The following is a 23,411-nucleotide window of genomic DNA, read 5'->3' as shown; positions in this document are numbered from 1 at the left end:
TCAGTGGGCTCTGTGGGAGAGGCAGAGTGTGTGAAGATTTCTAACCTTAATGAATTGGAATGATTGTTAGAAAATAGAGCCAATGCTTCTCTTTCCAGTTGGGTTTGGTGGGATGGTAAATGCAGATTCCCTTTGGTGTTTTGGCCAATTGTCATTTATTACGCCGACTATCTACACCAGCAGCTTTCAGGTTTAGGTGGTGATGCGTTTGATTCTAAGTGTCTCATCAATGGTTGGATTATTTGAGATGCCCTTGGCTGAATTTTTAGCCCAATTCAATTGAGAAAATCGTTGAGTCTTGGTGTCCATGCTGTTAATATCGACCAGCTAGGATTAATCCTTTGGCAAACTTCTCAATACAAGTTGTATATGCTGTATATTACAGTTTGACGATACATGTATAAAACCATCTTTTTTAAACTCTGAATTTGTTCTGTCATTTAATGTTTGAAACTGTATTAGGAACTGCTTTGACCTCACTTGTCATATTGTGAGCAGTTTTGGGCTCCTCATTTAAGGAAGGATCTGCTGATGTTTGAGAGGGTTCAGAGGAGGTTTAACAAGGACTATTCTGGGAATGAAAGGGTTATAATATTAGGAGTTTTTGACAGCTCTTGGCCTGTACTATACTTAATGGAATTTGGGAGAATGAGGAGGGACCGCATTGAAATATTTTGAATGTTGAAAGAAATGGATAGAAATATTGTTTCTTGTGGTGGGAGTCTCGGACAAGGAGGACAACTTCAGGATTGGAGGCCATCTGCTTAGAACAGAGATACGGAGGAATTTCTTCAGCCAGAAGGTGGTAAATCTGTGGAATTTGTTGCCACAGGTGATTGTGGAAGCCAGGTCATTGTAAGGCAGTGATTAATAGGTTCTTTATTAGCTAGGGCATCGAAGGTCGGGTAGTGTGGCTTAGTGGGAAAATTAATCAGCTCATGATTAAATGGGTAGATTCAATGGGCAGAATTACCTATTTCTGCTCCTCAACCTTATGGTCTAGGTATTATGCAGCACCATGTGACAGATTCTTGAGGAAAATCTAATTGCTGTGAAGTTTGCAAGTTTTTCTCTGGTCAAAACCCTTGCCCTGGTTGGTCCTGTTGCTCCCCAGATCCAAAAGATGTGGTGTGGCAGGTTAATTTTCCCCTGTAAATTGCCCCAGTGTGTAAGTGAGCAATGAAAATGTGAATGTGTGAAGAATATATTACAGAAGCAGACAATAACTGGATGGCTCATCTGTTGTGTTAAATTACAAAATCCAAAGAGGTTTCAAGCATGTTTTGAACACCAGTCATGAGTGTTCCCTGCTGCAGGTGAGTCACAAAATGGGGTGCTAAATCTGAAAATAGTTTCAAGAAAGGGAGAATGAGACAATATTCCTAAAACAGACCAACTACATGAAATGCTTAATAACACAATTGAATTATGTTGTTTAAGATGTAGAATTAACTGCATCAGCTGAAATATAATGTGAGCAGTAACTGAATGGTCTCCTGCTATTACATTTTCTGTAGTTTAGGCTTTTTATTTTTGCTGAATATTACCGGGCTTTCAGTCTTCTGATGAAAGGAACATTGAAAACTGTTTTTTTCCAAGGAATGATGGAAATCCTGCCTGATCGCTGTGTCGCAATTGCAAAGAAGGAACTAATGTATGCTGGCACTGTGGGGTTGGTGTGTTGGCTTGCTGGTATCATCTTCATCAACCGGCAGAAAAAAACTGATGCTAAAAGTGTGATGACAGAAGCTGCTCAGACCATGCTGAAAGAAAATGTGAGTGTGTTTTGAAACCATATTGTCTTCATGCCTTGACGTTAAGTGCCTGTGTTTTAACTGTAAACTTGCACAGTTGACAATATTCAAAGATCAGTTCACAGGTGCAAAACAAAATATTTGACCTGCTTGTGCTTCATTGATTGCAGTGGAAGAATAAATGTCTTAATGATCATAGCAAATTCAACTGAATTCAAATTCCAGGGGGTCAGTATCTCTGAAGATCTGTCTTCTGGCCTCCATGTTGATGCAGTCACGAAGAAGGCTCACTTTGTGAGGACTTTGAGGAGATTTGGTATGTCGTCAAAGACTCTTGCAAATCTCTACAGGTGTGCCGTGGAAAGGATTCTGACTGGGTCATGTTACTGTCTGGTATGGAGGTGCCAATGCACAGGGCAGGTAAAGTCTCAGAGTTGTGAACTCGGCCAGCGCCATTATGGCCATCAGACTTCACTCCATAGAGGATGTCTGGAAGAGGCAGTGTCTTAAGAAAGTGGCCTCTATCCTAAAGGAGCCTCACTCTCCAGGCCCTGCCCTCTTCACTCTGCTACCATGAAGAAGGATGTAGAGGAGCCTGAAGATGAGCACCCAAGAGTACAAAAATGCAGTCATCAGTTTGTGAATGGAGAATGAATCACAGAAACTACCTCAGTTTCTCTTTTTGCATGAATTCATTTATTTTTAAATGTAATTTATAGCAAAATTTGCACCCGTAATGCTGCAAAACACTGAATTCCGTGACATGTTGGCAGGGTATATATCTTCCAACCAGGTAATTGGCAGTGCTGTCATGTGACAGCCATGACCCTCTGCAATACATCAGAAAACTTCAATACAATACACTGTCCCCTCTTCCAGATCATTAATGTAAATCGTGAACAATTGCGGGTCCAGCACCAACCCGTCCTGCATCCTGCTCATCACCATTTGGCAACTAGAAAAACACCCTTGTATCCTAGCTCTCTGCTTTCTATTGGTTATCCAATCCTTAACCAATGCTAATACATCCACCCAACTCTTCATCTTTGTCTTGTGTTTGGACTTTTATGTAGCACTTTATCAAACACCTTCTGGGTATACAAGTAAACAATGTCAGTCTGGTCTCTTCGACCTACCATGCTCATTATCTTCAAAGAACTCAAGTAAGTTTGTCAGATAGGACCATGCTGCGTCTGCCTGATGGTTCCTTTTGGTCCAGATGCTTCACTACTTCTTTAATGATAGCTTCAAGCATTTTCCCAACGACAAATGTCAAGCTAACTAGCCATACTTCCCTGAATTTTGCCTATGACCTTTCTCAAGCAAAATATTTCAGTGACAATTGGGTCTAGGCCAGTGGTTCTCAACCTTTTCCACTCACATACCACTTTAAGCAATCCCTTAACAATCACAGAGCACTTATGACCGAGGGAATACTTAAGGTGGAATGTGGTTTTAAAAAAAAAAGTTGCCCACCCCTGCTTTAGACCCTCAAGTTTCCTCAACACTACCTCTAGTGATAGCTATTGCATCCAGGTCCTCACCTCCCATCATATGAACATCTATTTTTGACATAGTAGGTGTGAAGATCAACATAAAATAATCATTCAAAGCCTCAGCCATTTCTTCATTACCCAATATCAATTCCCCCTTTTCATTCCCTAAGGGATCAAACTTCACTTTAGCCACCCTTTTCTGCTTTGTAAAATTATAAAAAAATTTTACTGTCCATTTTTATATTTTGTGCTAGTCTTTCTTTCATTGTCCACCTTCTCTCTCTTTATGGTTCTTTGTTGCCATTTAAAGTTATCCTAATCTTCTAGTTTCTCACTGCTCTTGGCGAACCTGTACGCACGAGTTTTTAGTTTGATGATTTATTTTGTATCCTTACTGTCCTTGCTTTTAACTGGAATATACTTTTTATTGAGCACCATGAAAAATCTCTTTGAAAATCTTCCACTGTTCCTCAACCGTCCCTCCATGTAGCCTGCATTCCCAGTCTACTCTAGCCAACCTCCCTCATCCTCTTGTATTTTCCCTTGTTTAGGCATAATACACTGGTTTTAGATCAGACCACTGTGATCACTCTTTCCAAGAGGATCCTTAATTACACAATCACTAATTTTACCTGTTTCATTGCACAGGACCAGATCCAAAATATCATGTTCCCTTGTAGGTTCAGTAATTAAGCTGTTCAAGAAAGTTACCATAGATGCATTCTATGAAGTTGCCTGGATCAACCTGATTCACCCAGTCTATATGCATGTTAAAGTGCCCCACGATAACTGCTGTTCAATCCATGCATGCCTCTTTTATTTTGTTGTAATTGAGTAGGCTATAGATAACTCCCACCAGTGATTTTTATTTTACAATTCTGAATTTCTACTCAGATGGATTCAACATTTTGCTCCTTAGATCTTGCATCATCTCTCACTATTGCCCTGATCTCATCCTTAAATAAGAGCACTACCCCACCTTATTTAACTTTCTGCTTGTCTTACCATATTACCTGATATACTTGGATATTTCATTCCCAATCCTCTTCACCCTGCAACTACATTTCTGTCAAGGCCACTGAATCATACACCTTTGTACTGATTTATGCCATAATTTCACTGTCTTTGTTTTGAATATTATGGACGTTCAGATAAAGTGCTTTTAAAATCTGGTAATCTTTGCCTCTTTTACACACTCTACTCTTGTTTTTCTCTTTTTTATCTTTTGCTTTATCCACACTTTTACTTTATCCATCCCTCTCCAATCTGTTGAACCCAGATTGGGGTAAGGAGGTTGTGTGTGAAGAAACAAGTTTGACAATTCCTCAGAGAGATGAGGCTGAACACAGGCTGGCTGGACAGTGATTTTTATCTATGTGAGTAGGTGAGTCACAACAGGGATAAAAGACACACTCGCGACCACTTGGAAATGGAAAGCTTTATAATCAAGGTACAACCTATGATACCCACCACCCCTTGACATACTGCAAGCACAGCTCTTATCTACTCTAAACTAGGGACATTGATTTCTAAACACAATACACAGCTCCCCAACCCTATGCACACACCTTACCAATGAGTCAACCATCTCCCATGGTTCACAACCTGCAGTGGAGCTTGGATTTGTGACAAAAATAGGCAGATGATTATATGTAGTGGGCTTTGTAGTATCATCAGCTGGAGAGACTAACCCAGTTATTGATGAAGCAATTAAAGGGGCCAATGGCCAGGTGTACGCTGACCTGTGGGCAAGGCTTGACCATGATTGGCAGGTGAGGTGATTTCTGAATTGGATTCAGACGGAGAGGTCACGTGACCCTCTGCAATCCACATGACAGAGTTTCACTAGAATGATCTCTGGAATGTAAGTCATCATATGAGGAATGTTTGATGGCTCTGGGACCACTTGCTCGAGATCAAAAGAATGAGGGGGATCTCATTTGAACCTATTATATACTGAAAAGCCTGGATTTTACCTCTGGTGGGACAATCTGAGAACTGAGATAAGGAATTTCTTTACCCGGAGGGTGGTGAATCAATGGAATATCTTGTGGTGGACGACTGGAGGCCAAGTAATTGATGTATGGGCAGATGGGTTCTTGATTTAGAAGAGAATCAAAGGTTACTGGGCAAAGGTGGGAAAATGGGGTTGAATAAGATGGTAAATCAACCAATGTGGAATGGTAAGACAAGACTAAATGGCCTATTTCTGCTCCATCCTCTTATGTTAAAGCAAGAGGGTTTTCCTAATGGCTGACTAATTTCCCTGACGTTGACTAGGAATTCCTTATTGCATGAGGCTTCAATAGCATAGAATTTGTTTTGAGGGTTTTTTAAACAATATGGAGGTCATCCAAAAAAGGAAGAGGTTATCTGGTATTGGGAAATTAGTGTGGCTAGTTGTTTGACCGTAAGACATAGGAGCAGAAATAGGCTATTCGCCCTATCATGTCTGCCCTGCCATTTAATCATGAACTGATCTATTTTCCCCACTCAGCCCCACTGCCCAGCCTTCTCCCCATAACCTTTGATGCCCTGGCTAATCAAGAACCTATCAATCTCTCCTTTAAAAACACCCAATGACTTGGCCTCAACATCCGCCTGTGTCAATAAATTCCAGAGTTTTACCATCCTCTGGCTAAAAAGATTTCTCCACATTCCCTTCAAACCTGAAGTTGTTCTCTTTTATCCTGAACACTCTCTCATCATAGGAAACAACCTTTCTACCTCTGCTGGAATTTCAGTGGGAGCAATTTAGGAAGAGCGATCATTCAAGTTTTTAGATAATTCTGCTTAAGTCTGGATATTTGGGGAAAGTACTAAACTAGGAAAGGACACAGACACTTTTATAAAGCAGGAGCTGTGCAGAATAGATTGGGAACTATTGCTGTTGGGCAAGTTCAGATCTGATTCGGGAGATGTGAATTTAGTCAAAGGAAAAGAAACATGCGCCTTAAAGAATGCAGGAAATAATTCAAACTAGAAATGAAAAGGGTTGGAAAGGAGCTAAGAAACATCCTTGGAAAATAAGATAAGGTAAAATTCCAAGTTGAGTACATACATTGAAAATGAGTGTAGCTCAGAAGAGGGTTGGGCCATTCTCAGACAAAGGGCATTTGTGCTTGGCATTAAAGGAAGTGTGTAAAGTTCGAAGTGCGTACCTTGATATTCACTGAGTACAATAGTGAGATCATTCTGCTCTCTGGTTACTTGAATATTACTGCAGCAATTCTTCGGTTCAAAAAAAAGTCCATCTTAAATTCTCTCTTTTGAATGTTATTTATTTGTCCTGTATCTGCTCCAAGGCTAATTTTCCCCCAGTTTAAATTACATGGGGGCTACTTTCTTGCTTCTGCAAAAAAAATCTGCACAAAATGATCCAAGTTTTTTTAAATTGTGTTGATTTAAGGTTCAATCGACTAAACCAACAGAAGTGCAAAATAAAGGTCAGATTGTAGTTCACATTTCTTCAGTATTTCAGGTTGGAATCTTAACATCCACAGTCATTGCCAAGTGTTTTCTTTTGGATACCATTTGGTTATCAATATAAATTCAGTATTACATACTGAATGCTAAGGTGGACAAAGCACTGATTTTTTTTTTTTGCATCCTTTTAGATAAGGTTGTGGGTGTTTCCAGAAGGGACCAGGAATCATGATGGGAATATGCTACCATTTAAGCGAGGAGCTTTCCACTTAGCCGTCCAGGCACAGGTAAAATTAGTTCTAATTTTGGAGGATGTTATTCACTGCAACTGGTAATGCAGTGCATGTGGATTGTAATGCAGATGCAATGTCTTTCATTCAGTGACTACCAAATTTTTGGAGCATTTAGAAGTGATTTCTTCAATTGTTTAAATTTGAACTGTTTGTGTAAATGTGGAGGAACGGTGGTAATTTTTTTCTCCTGTGTCACACCAATCACCAATCAGCCCTGACAATATCATTTGAATTTCAGATCATCTGCCGTTTATTTGTATACATTGTTGTTTTGCTGCCCCTCTAAAAGTTATCGCCTCTCTGTTCCGTGCTCACTGAGCACTTCACTGTTGTAATTGCTCTGGAATTAGTGCTCATTTCCACTCATACACAGCTGACCGCAAATTGAGGAAAAACAATTTTAAAGTGCAGTGGGCTGAAGTGAATCACAAGTTGTGAGTCGGGATTATCTGTATTGTGACAAGACATTTGGGCTTGTGGTTTGGAAGAGGCTGTTACTGTGCTGCATCTCAAAAAAATTAAAGAAGAATGCACTTGTGATGTCAGAAGAAGGCCATGTATTGTAACTGCTTTTTATTATTTCCTGAGCTTGTTGCATGGTGAAGGTAATTGTCACTTTACCTTCCAAGAGATGGTATTTTGGTTGTGATCCTGGGAAGAACCTGTTGGCTTGTCAAGGGATCCTTGTGATGTACTTACTGGTGATGAAGAACTACTTGTCGTATAATTACTGCATTTGGACTCCGTCACCTTTCTTGAATGCGATTCTGATTTTGGCATCTGAGATCCATTTTCCAAAATGAGGTGAAACATCTGCAGCAGAAATGATCACTGCTTGCCTTTGTGCAAAAAGGAGTTTATCCACTTCAGAAGCCTTGCCCTCCAGTTGTGGAATAGCCTTTTCAAGCCCTTGTTTAGCAAACAACAAACTGGGATAATATCAGTCTTTAAAGAAAGTCCCTGTTATATTTGCAATGCTCCTTTTAATGGCTGCTGACTGTCTTTTTGTCTTTGTTAACCTCTGTTTCTCAAATGGTCTTGACAGTGCTGTTAAATTCATGCATGCCATGAGTTTTTGGCAAGTTTTCCCTCACCAGTCAGTGCTTTTTTTTTGGATAAACCTTGCTCTTCAGATCTTGAAGATCTATTTTTCCTCCCACTTTGAGATATCCCAGAAAGCCATGCATTTATGATTAATTTGTTTCTGGATTGAATGAGTCTTGTTCACTGGAATACTGTGCCTTGCTCTCAATTGCCAAATTATTTGGCTTCATGCCACAACAGAACCAAACTACCATAACCTCTCATCTTCAATTTACATGATGAATGGATAAGGAGATTCAGGAGACAGCTCCAAGTCAACACTGATTCCTTCTTCTGGAGGCTGGTCTTCAGGCCAGATACTATTTGTCGTAATTAATCTATCAGAAATGCAATATTACTCTAAATTGCCTTTGAGCTACCATCACCCTATATCTCCATGATGAGATTCTGGAAAGCTTTGGTCCCAGGTTCAAGACTGCACACTTCTTTCAGTGAAGGAAACCACTCACATATTTAGCGCTGCCTTCAGTGCAGCCTTTCACTAACTGAGGGAAAAGAATGCTCCAAATGAAAACCATAAACCTGGCAGCAAGTTGTATGTCACCGAGAACCAGGGGTCACAGTTCAAGGATAAGGGGGAAGTTTTTTAGGACAGAGATGAGGGAAAATTTCTTCTCTCAGAGGGTGGTGGATCTGTGGAATTCTTTGCCACAGGAAGTAGTTGAGGCCGGTTCCTTGTCAATATTCAAGAGTAGGTAATACTTGGCTAAGGGGATCAAGGGGTATGGGGAGAAGGCAGGAACCGGCTACTGATAAGCCATGATCGTATTAAATAGTGGTGTAGGCTTGAAGGGCCAAATGGCCTACTCCACCTATTTTTCTATTTCTTCCACTCCCCTTTCTGGAAATGTGTAACCATCAATTTTGGTCTGCATTTTTATTTCACCTCAGATTTGTTTGATCAATTTCAAAGTATCATGTTGGGGAATATCATTTGGTTCCTCCATAGGGTTGATACTCCTAAGCAAAGAAGAAATAATTTGAGTTCACATAGAATGTTTAGCTCTGCTTAATGAGATCTATTGTATTTCAGGTTCCAATTATTCCAGTGGTTTTCTCCTCATACAATGACTTCTACAACAGAGCAGAGAAGAGATTTACCTCTGGTATGTATTGTGCATGGAGGTTTACTTGCCTCAGAAACAGTACATTTCAGTTCTATACCTGATACTCAACAGTGTATCTCTTCTATTGGCCACAAAGCTGGAAGCTCCCTTGTAGTGAGCCAACCTTTGCTTTGAAAATCATGCGGCTCAACTCTTCATTTGTCACAGCGCTTTATGACCTTAAAGAATTTAACAAACACTGTTTTCTCTCAGCCCCTTTTACCCACTTTAAAAGCTTTGTCTTAATGTCTGTGTTGTCACCTTTGGGTCCACATGGGTATTAATCGCGGTAAACATTGGTATGAATGACATAGTTGTGGAATTAGGGCAAAATGAATATGGGGAGTTAAAACATAGGTTCAAAGGTGGGGTGGTACGTTTGACATAGTGGTTGGCGCAACACCTTTACAGCATCAGCGATTGGGACTTGGGTTCAAATCCCATGCTGTCCGTAAGGATTTTGTATATTCTTACCATGTCTGCGTGGGTTTCCCTGGGGGCTCCGGTTTCCACCCACCGTTCGAAACATACGGGGTGGTTGGTAAATTGGACAGCACAGACCCATGGGCTGAAATGGCCTGTATCATGCTGTATGTCTAAATATTTTTTAAAATTAAAAATAGAACCTCCAAGATGATGATCTCTGGATTACTCCACTGCAATGTGCCAGTGAGAGTGGGGTGGGGCACTGGAGTAGCTATGCAGGAAGGAAGATTTTAGATTTATGAACAACCAGGATCTCATTTGTGGCACAGGTGACCTGCACACCTGAACCATAGAGGACCAGTGTTCTGGTGGAAAGATTGCTGGATTCACCCAGGTAGCTTTAAACTAGTCTGGCAGGGGGTTGGTTCCAAGATTGAGAGAAAGGGACTGAAAAGGTTAAGAATAGGAAAAAAAAGATGAAGGAAGTACGCTAAAGCAAAACAAGATGGTGGAGGACAAGAGGCGAGGTAAGATGGGTAAACTTAATGTCTCTGTTCTTCACAGTTTTAAATTTGTAATCAAGCAATTCACACATGATTAAAGTGCACATTTCAGATTTTATTCAGTTATTTGTTTACTTTTTGGTTTGACCATGTAGAAATTACATTGTAGCGGTCTGCAATCCACACCTTGGGCTGACACAGGAAATGGTCGTTGAACGCGGCAATCGGCAAAGCATCGTGCAGGCTGAAATGCCCTTTTCCTTCAGCCGCCTGCAGAGCAGTGAAACTAGCCAATCACCGCCGGTGGATTGCAGGGGGTCCAATCGGGTCCCAGGCATCCAATGTAACCAATCGGCTGCCGGCCTGCTCAAGCCACACCCTGGTGGTGACGCGGCCGAGCATATCTGCCATGGGCCCTTTGGCCTCAAGACACAACAAAGACAGTATTCCCTATGTCTTCACCTATCACCCACCAGCCTCCAAATCTAACGTATGCAATTTCTGCCACCGACAGTGCGATCCCACATCCAGACACACTTTCCCTTCTCCTCTGCTCTCCGTCAGGACAAGGGCTCCCTTGTCCACTCGTACCTTTGTACGATACACTTGTACCTATACTTCTCCCTCATCATCATCCTTGGTATCCAAACCATCCTTCCAAATGGAACACTTGTGAATCTGCAGGAGTCATCTACTGTGGCCTCCTCTATGTCTGGGGTTTATCTGTCTCCTTTTCTCCACTTCTCCACCCACTTCCATCCTTGTCCCTTCAGTGAATTACCGCTATTTAGTGCTCTGCCTTCTCCTTTCACTTCTCATTTTTTTCTCTTCTACCCTCCCACCTATATCCACCTATTATCTCTTGCCTATTAGCCTGTGCACCAACCCCTTCCCCTTTTTTCCCCACTCCTCTCAACTTTTTATTCAGACATCTGCCTGTTTTTTAAAATTCCTGATGAAGGGACAAGACCTGAAACATTGGCTACTCTGTGGACGTCGTTGGAGCTGTAATTGCTGACTGTTTTCTCCCACCCGCCAGAAATGTATAGGGTTTGCAGGTTCATTGGTCTATTTGACCAGCACGGCCTTGTGGACTTCATGTCTAAATTAATGGGATATAATTTTGGCTACAGATCTGTAACCAGGAGTATTCCACAGGGATTGGTGTTGAGACCCCAATTGTTTGTGATTATATAATAGATATACATGTTTGAATAAAAATGTACATGGATTAATCTGGAAGTTTGCACATGATGGAAAGATTGATGGAGTTGTGGACAATGTAAATTTAAAAATTTACACTGTTTATGTTGTATGTGACAAACTAAAACAGGGATACAGGGCATGTAAGAGCCAAAATGTTTGCATTTACCTTGTTAGTTAGTGTCCTGGAGTCCGTAGGCTAGGCGCACCCATCTTGATTTCTGTACACATGTGCAAGACTTGGGTTATCGCATGTGCAGTTCGCGTATTGGAGTTTGATTGGTGCATGCGTGAGAGTTATGCGCCCTAACGATACTGAATTTGTGCCCTTAACTTTTGCGCATGTGCCAACCAATGTCCAATATGCAAACCCGTCGCACAAGCGCCAAAGACTCGCATATGCATACAGGAATCAAGATGGCTGCCCCCAGCCTACAGACCTGGGACGTCAATTAACAAGTTAAGTATGCAGTTCTGGCCTATGTCCATTCTGAGATATGACTAATCCTTCAGTCCAAGTTACCTGTATTTAAAATTGAGGAAGATCGAGTAAATATAGGTAGGCTTTTTCTGCTGAGGGTAGATGAGATATAAGCCAGAGGACATGAGTTAAGGGTGAAAGGGGAACAGTTTAGGTGGAAGTATGGAACAAGCTGTCAGTTGAAGTGGTGAATGCAGGCTCAATTTTAACATTTGAAAAGAATTTGGACAGGCACATGGATGAGAGAGCTATGGACTGGGTACAAGTCAGAAAAATGGTGTGGTATAGTGTAGAAGGGCTGAAGGGGCCTGTTTCTGTGCCATAATATTCTGTGGTTCTATTTATTTAAAGTGATTCGAGGGAAGTTTGATTGAGATTTCAGAGGTGAATTTCACATAGTGGTGGGTGCCTGGAATGCATTGGCAGGAGTGGGGCAGGTACAAGAAGGATATTCAAAAGACTTGGATAGGCATATGGATGTGGGGAAAAAATAGGGTTTTGGGTGTGAGGTAGGGAAATCTATTGTCGAATAAGTTTATGTAGGCCCAGTACAACATTGTGATCATGTTATTCTGTGATAATGATCTGTAGTTAACCCCCCCCCCTTTTTACTTGACATGATCACATCAGAGAAGTATAAAATATCTTGTATAAGGGAATTTTTGTGTATTCTTTGTATAATTTTTGTATTCAATATTATTTTTGGAGTAATGATTTAATTATTTAATTATAATTATAGAATTGATGTCCTGAACAGAATAAGTTAATATAACAGTTGTGGTTATGCTTTTAATGTAAATCAATATGTGACATATGTAAGTATGAAGATCTAGATATATATAAATTAAACATTTTGTTTGTTATCATTAATATACCTTGTGTAAAAGCTTTTTGTTAAACTCAATAAAAATATTTTAGAAAGTACAACATTGCAGGCTGAAGGGCCTGTTCTGTGCTGTAAGGTTATAAATAATTGCATATGAGAAAAGAAATGACAGATGGAGTTTCGTTAGGACAAGTGTGAGGTGTTGCACTTGGGAAGCCAAATGTAGGGGTAAAGTATATAATGAATGGTAGGATCCTTGGCCTTTTTTTACAGTAGGATTCTGAGGTACAGTTTATCAGAGTGACATCATCAAGTAGATAAATTGGTAAAGAAGATGTAGCGCATGCTAGACTTCATCGATCAAGGCATGAGAATATGAGGAGGAACCTTGATCGTGTCTCAAATCGTAAAGATAAATAATTTCTTTTCCCCAGGGCAGGGGTTTAAAACTAGAGGGCATCGATTTCAGATGAGAGGGGAAAGATTTGAAAGGAAGTGAAGGGGCACATTCTTCAGTGGCTGGTGGGTTGATGAAATGGACTGTCAAAGGAAGTGGAGGTGGGGACAGTATCAATGTTTAAGGACAATCGGACAGTTGCATGATAGCAAGGTTTGAAAAGTATAGACTCTGAGCTTGGAAACAATAATGCCACTGCTTCTGTAGCTTGTTAAGATTGTATAGGCTATGGTGAAAGGGGAATTGAGCTCTACTCCCAGCTGTGCAGAGAGTAGTAGGAAGGTATCTCCTTGCCCACAGCCAGTCATAAGTCTGATGACTTTTTTTTCTTGTCCAGGCAAGTGCATAGTTCAGATTCTTCCTTCGATGGAAACCCGTGGATTGACAACAGACGATGTGCCAGATCTAACAGAGAAAGCACGCAATCTGCTCATATCCACGTGGAATGAAATCTCTGCTCCTATCCTCCAAACAAGTCGGACACACTGAAGTTCTCCTTTCACTGATCTCTGCATGGAGTGTTTGCGTCAGTGATGTTTATGCTGAGGCCTGATCCATTGATGGTTCAGATTGTACAAGAGAGTTTTACACTAAATGAATTTTCATGGGACATCAGAAATTCTTTATTGATCAACAAGGTGCAGTCACTTGGGCCTTGACGTAGTCTCTCGCTGGACTGTCTAGGCAGGAAATCCCAGCCAATGGATTTGTACCTGAGATGGGATCTCTTGCTTGTAACTAATAGGAAGGGGGCAGATGCTCTGTGAGCTGTTTAACTGCTGTCATTTCTACTACCCAGGTGGTCCCTCCCTCCCTCCCTCCCACCAAACCTCCCTAACTCAGGCTCTTTTACTTTAATACCATTGTCTTCCTGTTGTTTACTGAAGGTCCAAAATTAAATGTTGGGCACGAACCAATGCATAAATTAAGGTACGAGGCTGAAATCCGTGGCTGCCATTCTTAATTATTCACTACAATTAAATGCCATTACAGTCACAAAATTAACAAGCGCTGCGTAGCAAGTTGTCAATCAGAATTTTAAGTTTTAAAATTCTATATGTTTGTGTGGTCATGGGGCCCGTTACACATTCCTCAACCTTTCTTGGTCAGGCCTCGATTCCCTTGCCTAATTCATTTTTCTGGGAAGTTGGTGGATGGTGGTGCCAACCCCACTGTGACTTGAGTCAGAGATGATGTTAAAGTATGTACAATCGATTTGTTCAAATGCTTTCGTCCAAATGTATTTCAGTTGTTTGGTTAGCTTTTAGGTATTCATCGAGGCAAAGATGTCGAGCTTCAAGGAAGGCAGTTCCCACTGAGGTAGTAGCTGTCTGCACTGGCGATGCTCTCACTGCAATGAATTTCAGCGTGTGGGCAAGGCACTGGTGTAAAATTACAAGTCTCAGTATTCACGGCATACAAAGTGTACAGAATTTAACCTGCAGTACATATGGGTAAATGTGACTACAATATTTATGACACCAGAAATTAATTATGTCCATCCCCAAATTTAGTCTGTCATTGTTCACACAGCCAAATAATGTGGAGGCAACTAGCCAACCATGTCATTCCCAAGTCTCAGTGTTTAGAGCCATAGATAGAGAAGTTCTGTAGCTGTTTTTTGCTCTTGCTTTTGAATGTCTGTTTCTGAACCGTTTGCAGTTGTCTTGGTAAAATATTAAATAATGTTGCATGGAAATGTAATTTGATTGTTTTAGACTTGTGGAGGCATTCATTCCTTTTTAAAGTTATTTTCAACTTTTGAATAAATACTTAGATGCAAATCTCTTTTGCACCTTTCTCATTCCTTTCACTTTTGACAATTAGTTCTGTGTTTATTATTTGTGACAACAGAATTTGAACAATAAAATAATTTGGGCTATGTTGAGAGTAATTGCAGTATATTTAACAGGTATTAGCAGAGCTTGAAATGTTGCCATACTTGTTGCAAAATAAAATGCCCTCATTGTTTCAAAATGACATATTGTCTCGTCTTCACCAGTAACTACCACTTGAATAACTGTAGGATAGTCTGCCATGAACTAATCCAGTACGTAGAATCCTGTGGAGCCTTTTGATTTTTCAAGATCTGCGAAGCACAGGGATTAGGTTTGAATGCTCTCCACCGAGACGGATGCATCTCAAAATCTTCAGGTAAATGCTGATACGAGGTACCTTGCAGTTGTGGGTGATCAGTTTGTAGGCAATTCAAAAGGAAAATTAAAGAAACTAAGGAAACTGGTATAGTTAGAACAATGCTATTACATTCCTATCAACCCAGGTTCAAATCCGGTGCTCTCTGTAAGGAGTTTGTACATTCTCCTGTGTCTGTGTGGTTTTCTTCTGGGTGCTCTGGTTTCCTCTCACCCTTCAAAGTGTTGAGGATTGTAGGTTGATTGGTGTATTTGGACTTGTGGGCAGAAGGATGCTGAACGTCTAAATTTGATCATACATCAGAACTTGCCTATAAAAGGATCAACATAAAGTAACAAGTGGCAGATGCTGAAAATTGACATAAATACTGGAAATGCTCAGCAGATCTGCAGCATCTGTGAAGAGAAATAGACTTGAGGTATTTTCCTGATGGAAAGTCATTGACTTAAAATAGTTCCCCAGATTATTTGCATTTCATTGAAACAGAAAATGTTGAATTGGGTGAACCTTGTTCTGCATCTTCTGGGAAGATGAGGTGGTGTTCATTGATCTTGCATTGAGCTTGTTGGACTGGTGCAAGAGGTGAAAGTCAGAGTGGAAGTGGAATGAAAAGTCAGCAGGTAGTCAGGATCACGCATGAGGACTGAAGTGTCCTGATTGGCTTATCCAATGAAAACCATCAAATGAATGCAACACACAGCACCCATCAATGAGAGGAAGAGGAGCACAGAAGCTGAAGGTGAGTGCCCGTCAGATTAAAGCATTAGTCAGAGGAGCAGCAAATGGAAGGGAGGCTGGAGAGAAGGTGCAGTTTGGGGATGGCTGTTCTTGAGGTCTGAGTCACGTGATTAATGGTAAGGGTGAAGCTTTGGCAAATGGGCTTTGCAGCAGTATAGGTAAGGTCTTTATCCATGATCTTTCCCATTGTAGTCGGGATGGCAGTCAGAGCCATGATCTGCTGCTGCAGGATGTGGGATGGCAGGAAAAGTTCCAGTGTCCCTGCTGACTACACCTGTGGGAAATGGTATCTCTCCTATCTGACTGTCACTACACTGGAGCTGAATGAACTTGGGAACTGAGGGGCTGAGAATATCAGAGATGAGAGTTTGTGATGTGGTCGGCTGCTGGTAGTTGGCTGAACATGAGCAAAGGTAAAGGGAGAAGGCAGAACCATGCCAGGTTCTCCTTTGACCATTCCCTTCATTAACAGCTGTTCTGCTGTAGATTGCATTGTGTTTGGGATGCAGAAGTGGCTGATCACAGGCTATCGGCTGCAGCAACAGCACCAAGACTGGGTTCAATGCTCAGCTGGGAAGGGAGAGGTTAGATGGATGGGAATCCATGGTTTAGGTACCATCGAACATGACTCCAGGCTGGTCCTGGGGTCAGGAAAGTACTATTGAGCTAAATGCACTTTAAAATCTCCAGCACCTGCTCTTCTACAAAAGTGGACTTCAAAACTTATCAATTTATTTCCTGTGTTCCCTATCACCATGGATTTCTCCAATGTAAATACAGGTAAGATGCTTGTCCTTTTCCATCTCCTGAATGTCCTGAATCCAGTTACTCTTTTGTCTTTGATCTACTTGCAGAATCTCTTGGCATGCTCTTCGATCTTAACTGCTAGACCTATGGCACTTTGTCCTCCCGATTTCATAGAAGGTGGATCAATACAATACAGGAACAGACACTATGGCCCATTTATCTGCAGAAAATATGTTTGAATTAAACTAATAGGAGTCTATGTAGAAGCCACTTAAATGTTATTATTGTTTCTGCTTCCACAACTGATCAGCCTATTTCAGGCAGCTGCCACACAACTGCTCTGCACGTTGATGGGGTATGGTGCCTTCGTTAGTCAGGGGATTGAGTTCTAGAACCAAGAGATAATGTTGCAGCCTCATATATTTGGTCAGACCACACTAGGAGTATTGTGTTCAGTTCCAGAAGCCTTGTTATGGGAAAGATGTGGAAACTTTACACAGGATGCAGAGGAAACTTTCCAGCATAGAACATGGTGGGAATGGGAGCCAAGGCAGGATAATGCTCCTCTTGCAGATGATGGGTTGTCAGGAAAGCCAGCAGTATTCCTGATGACATCATCTGCGAGAAGTGCATCCAACTACAGCTCCTGATAAACTGAGTTAAGGATTTGGAGATGGAGTTGGATGAACTCTGAGGGGGTGATAGATGATACAGGGATGCTCTCACACCTTGGAGGCAGCAGGAGTGTAGCTGGGTGATGAGAGGGAAAGGGAAAAGACAGTCAGTGTAGGGCACCCCTGTGGCCATTTCCCTCAACAATAAGTATTAAATTTGGGTACTGTTTGGGGTGGGGGGAGAGGACCTAACAGGATCAAGCCAGGGCGATCAGGTCTCTGGCACAGAGTTTGGTGTGGTGGCTAGGAAGGGAGAAGAGGTGAGCTCTAGTGATAGTGGATTCCATAGTTAGGGGGACAGATGAGAGGTTCTGTGGAAGTGATTGAGATTCCTGGAAGGTATGTTGCCTCCCTGGTGCCAGGTGATAGCACAGATTGAGTTCATGGCAATCTCAGGAAGGAGGGTGAGGAGCCAGATGTGGTCCATATATGGACTAATGATGTGGTGAGGAGGGCCTTCAAGGAGAGTCCAGAGAGTTGGGCGCTGAGTGGAAGGATAGGATATTTAGGGTTATAAACTCAGGTTTTCTACCTGTGCCATGTGCTTGAGGTTAGAAATAGGAGGATAATGCACCTTAACATGTGACTAAAGACATGGTGCAGGTTTCTGGATCATTGGGCTCTTTTCCAGGGAAAATGGGACGGTTTGCATCTGAACTGGGAGGGGGACTAATATCCTTGTGGGAAGGTTTGCTAATGTTGGTGTGGGGTGGGGGGGGGGGGGGGGGTTAAACTAAATATGCAGCGACATGGGAATCAGAGTGTGAAAAAAATAGCGAGGATTGCATTGTAACAGATATTTTCTCAGGTGTATCTGTTCCAATGCAAAAGTATTATCGGAAAGGCAGACAAGCTTAGTGCATGGATTGGCATGTAGAATTAGGACATTGTGGTCAGTAGTGAAACCTGGTTGCAGGAGGGGCAGGACTGACAGCTTGATGTTAGCGTTTCCGTTGTTTCAGACACTATGGAATGGGGTGGGGGGTGGGATGAAAGGGGGAGGAGTGGCATTGCTCATAAGGGAAAATATCACAGCTGTGCTCAGGCAGAGCAGACCTGAGTGCTTGTCTACTGAGGCTATAAGGATGGAGTTGCAGAACAGTAAAGGTATAACAGCACTAATGGGGTTGTATTACAGACCACCTAATAGTCAGTGAGAATTGAAGGAGCAAATCTAGAGAGAGAGAGAGCAGGCAGCTACAAGAAACAACATTGTGTTAGTAGGACATTTTAACTTTCCATATATTTGACTGGGACTCCCATCCTGTAAAAGATAGGATACCTTGATAAAGAGTTCAAGCCCGAAACGTTGGTTGTGTATTTTTACTTTTGCTATATAAAGGGCACTGTTTGACCTGCTGAGTTTCTCCAGCATTGTGTTTTTACAACGTATGTGAGGGGGAAAATATTGGGTCCAGTGATCATAATTCCATTATTTTTAAGTTAATGATGGGAAGGATAGGTCTGGGCCACAGGATGAGATTCTAAATTAGAGAAAAGCCAATTTTGAGGAAATGAGAAAGGATCTAGATTAGAATGCGTGGATTGGTTAAGTTGTTTTAGGGAAAGGATGTGCAAGATAAGTGGAAGACCTGCAAAGGTGAAATGTTGAGAATTCAGAGTTTGTATGTTCCTGAGAGGATTAAAGGTAGAGTTAACAGGCAGAGGGAACTTTGGTTTTTGAGGATATTGGGAATCCAGTTCAGAAGAAGAGAGAGGTTTATAGCAGGTATGAGCAACTCGGAGCAAATGAGATGCTCGGAGTATAACATTTTCAAGAAAGAAATCAGGAAAGCAAGAACAAAGTTGGTGTCCTTGAAGATCAGACTGGAGCCAGAAGAGATGGGGGGAGATCTTAAATGCTTTTTTATTGCATCAGTATTTACTCAGGAAATTGACAGATTCTCAGGCATTAAGGAAAACAAGCCACATTGTCATGGATGCTATACATATTAAGGAGGAAGAGAAGTTACTTACTATCTTAAAGCAAATGAGGATGGATAAATCCCTATGGTCTGACAAGATATTCCCTTGGTTCTTGAGGGAGGCTTGTGTAGAAATTGCAGGGACTCTGGCAGAAAGATGTCCTTAGCCATGGGTGTAGTACCGGAGGATTGGATGGTAGCTCATGTTGTTCTGTTTAAATAAATGCTCCAAAAGTAACCCAGGAAATTATAGGCCAATAAGCCAGATGTCAGTAGAAGGCAAATTATTGGAATGTGTTTAAAAAGATCAGATAGTCAGGGACTAATTTTGGATAGTCAACATGGCTTTGGGCCTGGTAGTCATGTTCAACCAATCTTGTAGAGTTTTTGAAGGTTGTTACCAGGAAAGATAATGAAGGATGTTGTCTACATGGACTTTAGTAAGTCCTTTGACAAAGTCCCACATGCAAGGAAAGTTCAGATGCTCAGTATTCATGCTGACGTATTAAACTGGATTTGACAATGAATGAACAGGAGAAGCCAGAGAGTAGTCATGGATGATTGCTTCTCAAACTTGAGACTTGTTACTATTGGTGTGCCTCAGGCCTCAGTTCTGGGGCCATTGTTGTTTGTTACCTGTATCACTGATCTGGATGATAATCATCCTGGCTATCCCTCAAGGTTGAAGATGTTGGACTTTGTTCCATCAATCTATTTATGGGCTCTCAGTGGGCTTGTGAGTCCAATCTTGGTTTTGAAAAATCTTCTGCATTCAGGAAGGTTGTTCCGGATGGAAGATTGGGCTTTGGTTGTTGATGCCTCTCTTTCCACTTCTCTTTTCCTCTAGTTCTGCACATTTATTGGCTTTGAAAGTTGCTGTTCCTTTTCGTATGATGATTTGCCAGAGTTTCCTGTCCTTGGCATTGGTTTCCCAATTATCGATGTTGACATTACATTTCTTTGTGTTGGATTTTAAGACATCTTTGAATCTCCTCCATTGTCCACCTTTTTTTATGCTTGCCTTCTTTAAGGTGGGAGTAGAAGATTTGTTTTGGCAGACATTCATCTTCCATTGGAACAAAATGACCGCTCCATCTTAGTTGGTTCTTAATGACATGGGTTTCAATGCTTGCCGTTTTTGTTTAATCTAGATAGTTCTTCTTTCTTCCCAGTTGATATTTAAGATATTTTGAAGACACTGTTGATGGAACTTTTTCATATGCCTTCAGATGGTGTCGGTATGTTGTCCAGGTTTCCGATGCATATAGAAGGGTTGGGATCATCACTACTTTATACACTAACATTTGTGTCCATTCGAATGTCACGATCGTAAGACTCTTATTCAGAGACATCCAAAAGCTGTTCCAGCACATTTAAGACAATGTTGGATCTTGTCATCAAGGTCAACATTAGAAGAGAGGTGAGTTCCAATTTACGGAAAGTGGTCTACATTTTCTAGGATTGTTTCGCCCAGTTGAATTGATGGTTCTATCTGATAATGTGGTCAATTGGATCAGTGAGTTTGCAGATGACACAAATATTGGAGGCATTGTAGACACCAAGGAAGGGTTCAAAGCTTGCAGAGGGATCTGGACCAGCTGGGAAAATGGGCTGAAAAATGGCAGATGGAATTTAATGCCGATAAATGTTGTATTTTGAAAGGACAAACCAAGAAAGAACATGTACAGTAAATGGTAAGGCACTGAGGAGTGTGGTCAAAGAGGGATCTGAGACTACAGATACATAATTCCCTGAAAGTGGTGTCACAGGTAGATAGAGTTGTAAAGAGACCTTTTGTCATACTGGCCTTCAAAAATCAAAGTATTGAGTACAGGAGTTGAAATGTTATGCTAAAGTTGTATAAGACATTGGTGACTGTGGTAACTATTATAATGTGACTGGCTATTGCTGGCTGGACACACCTCCAAAGACTGACCCTACCCATAACTCCTTTCCTGCTCCCCATTCACTCTGCCATGATCAGTCGATGAGGTTCGTTGCTGCTCCTGTCTATAGTCAATAAAAGCTAATCAGTTTCACAACTTCATACTTTTATGGTAATTGATGGTGCATCAGTTTTATTCACTGTAATTTTTCAATAAAAATGGAGCAATACTTGAAACCCAAGAGACTCAACATAGACCCTTGATCGTCTGATGCCCCAAACATGTTTGAACTCTGGCTACAGTGCTTTGAGGACTTCCTGACGGCAACCATGAACATTGTTAACATGGACAAGGACAGTCCGAAGTTCTTCTTCTCATGAGTCAGACCCTGGTCTTCCCAAACATCAATGACACCAAATCGTGGAAGCCATGGGTACACTGAAGGTCCAGTATTGCAGAAGGATGAACAAGGCACTTCCTGGCCACCAGGAGGCAGGACCCAGTTAGTTGAACATCAAGTTCCTACTGGCCCTCTGCAGGGAGTGCAACTGCAAAACCCTGTCAACCACCCAGATTGCAGAGGACCTCGTCTGGGATTCCTATGTGGCTGGCATCTGGTCTAGATATATAAGACAGCAACTCCTGGAACAGAAGTTACTCAACCTGCAAGGGGTGGTTGAATTAACAGATGCTGGATGTGGCTGTCAAAAATTCAGACTACTCGATGGCCTCTTGGCCGCCATAGGTGCTGCTATCTTGGGACAGGGGATCATCCTGCACTGTGAGCAACTGGTCACGGGTATCATTGTACTCCTCTAACAATCTGCCCTTGGCCGCCATGGCAGGTGATTGCCCCAAAGGCTACTTCTGTGGGCAGGGCAAGCACCAGAGGAAATGCTGCCCTGCCAAGGAGGCTGTATGCACTAGATGCAGGAAAAGGACATTACACAAAAATCTACCAGTCTAAACCACCTGTGGAACCTAACAGTGCCGCATGTGGACAGCCATCACCTTGGACAGTGCAATTGGCACCATCTCCTCTGCAAACTAGGATGCCATTTAAGAGTCACGTGACTGGCACCATTTTCTCAGGCTTGCAGCATTGTGGGGGGGAAAGTGAAGAGGGCCATTTTGGGAACTCTGCCCTCCGGACTCGGACAGTGAGTTTATTACTGGCCTCCATCACCATAAACCAAAAGGGACTACACGAACTCACCAGGTCCATGATGGACGTCCAGGTAAATGGGGGTGTAACTAACTGTTTGATAGCATTATCCTCCCAGATACTGCTAAGTGCCTACCCCTCGAAGTACAGCCAGTCAACCATAAGGTATGACTCGCATCCAAATCCCATATGGCAGACGTCCATAAGTCCTGTGTCGTGACTTTGACCTTTGGAGGCACAATTTACAAACACTTCATGTTCCTTGTTATGCTGCAGCTCTGAGCCCTCTTGCTGATAGGGCTGGACTTCCAGTGCCAACTTAAGAGCATTACATTGGAGTAAGATGGGCCCCATTTTCCCCCCCCCCCCACCTCACCGTTTGCAATGAACAGTTCCTCGACAGTCTTCTGCGCATGACCTGTGGGCTCTTGACCCTCAAGGTCACCCCTCCTCCACTGTTTGCGAATCTCACCCCCACCTGCAAGCCGGTAGCCACCAGGAACAGGTGATACTGCACCACAGGCAAAGCATCCATCAAGTTGGAGGTTCAGTGTTTATTGGGCAAGGACATCATCAAGGCCAGCAATAGCCCTTGGAGGGCCCAGGAGGTCGTATTAAAGAACAGAGTAGTCATAGATTATAACCAGTAATGCAATGCTTCCCCACATATCCGATGTGGTTAATCAGATTGCGCAATATCAGGAATTCTCCACGATCAACCTGAAGTTTGCCTATCACCAGCTCTCAATCTGCCCAGAGGACCACCAGTATACTGCATTCGAGGCACATGGTCATCTTTACCACTTCCTCTAGGTCCCCTTTGGCATCACCAATGGGGTCTCCATTTTACGGTGGGAGATGGACAACATGGTGGGCCACTATAAACTGCAGGCCACTTTTTCAAACATTCATAATGTGACCATCTGCAGCCACGACCTGCAGGACCATGATGCCAACTTTCAAAAATTCTTCCGTTCCATAAAGCTCTTGAACCTCCCTTGTCCAGGTTGTCTGGACAACCTGACTAGCCATTCTTGGCTGCCTGGT

At 42.1% G+C, this 23,411-nt stretch overlaps 1 protein-coding gene across 1 annotated transcript in view; it reads left to right on the top strand.

The window, feature by feature from the left end:
* Window positions 1-15,055, top strand: part of agpat2 (1-acylglycerol-3-phosphate O-acyltransferase 2 (lysophosphatidic acid acyltransferase, beta)) — a 37,642-nt gene extending 22,587 nt beyond the window's left edge. The window contains exons 3-6 of the mRNA XM_069936118.1: window positions 1,600-1,775; window positions 6,868-6,963; window positions 9,107-9,179; window positions 13,413-15,055. Of these exons, the coding sequence (XP_069792219.1) occupies window positions 1,600-1,775; window positions 6,868-6,963; window positions 9,107-9,179; window positions 13,413-13,564 (497 nt within the window). The 3' untranslated portion in view covers window positions 13,565-15,055. The remainder of the gene's footprint in view (window positions 1-1,599; window positions 1,776-6,867; window positions 6,964-9,106; window positions 9,180-13,412) is intronic.
* The last annotated feature ends 8,356 nt before the right edge of the window (window positions 15,056-23,411 follow it).

The sequence above is a fragment of the Narcine bancroftii genome, chromosome 1, assembly GCF_036971445.1.
Source record: "Narcine bancroftii isolate sNarBan1 chromosome 1, sNarBan1.hap1, whole genome shotgun sequence".
NCBI lineage: Eukaryota > Metazoa > Chordata > Chondrichthyes > Torpediniformes > Narcinidae > Narcine > Narcine bancroftii.
This window is presented reverse-complemented; position numbering and strand designations above follow the sequence as displayed.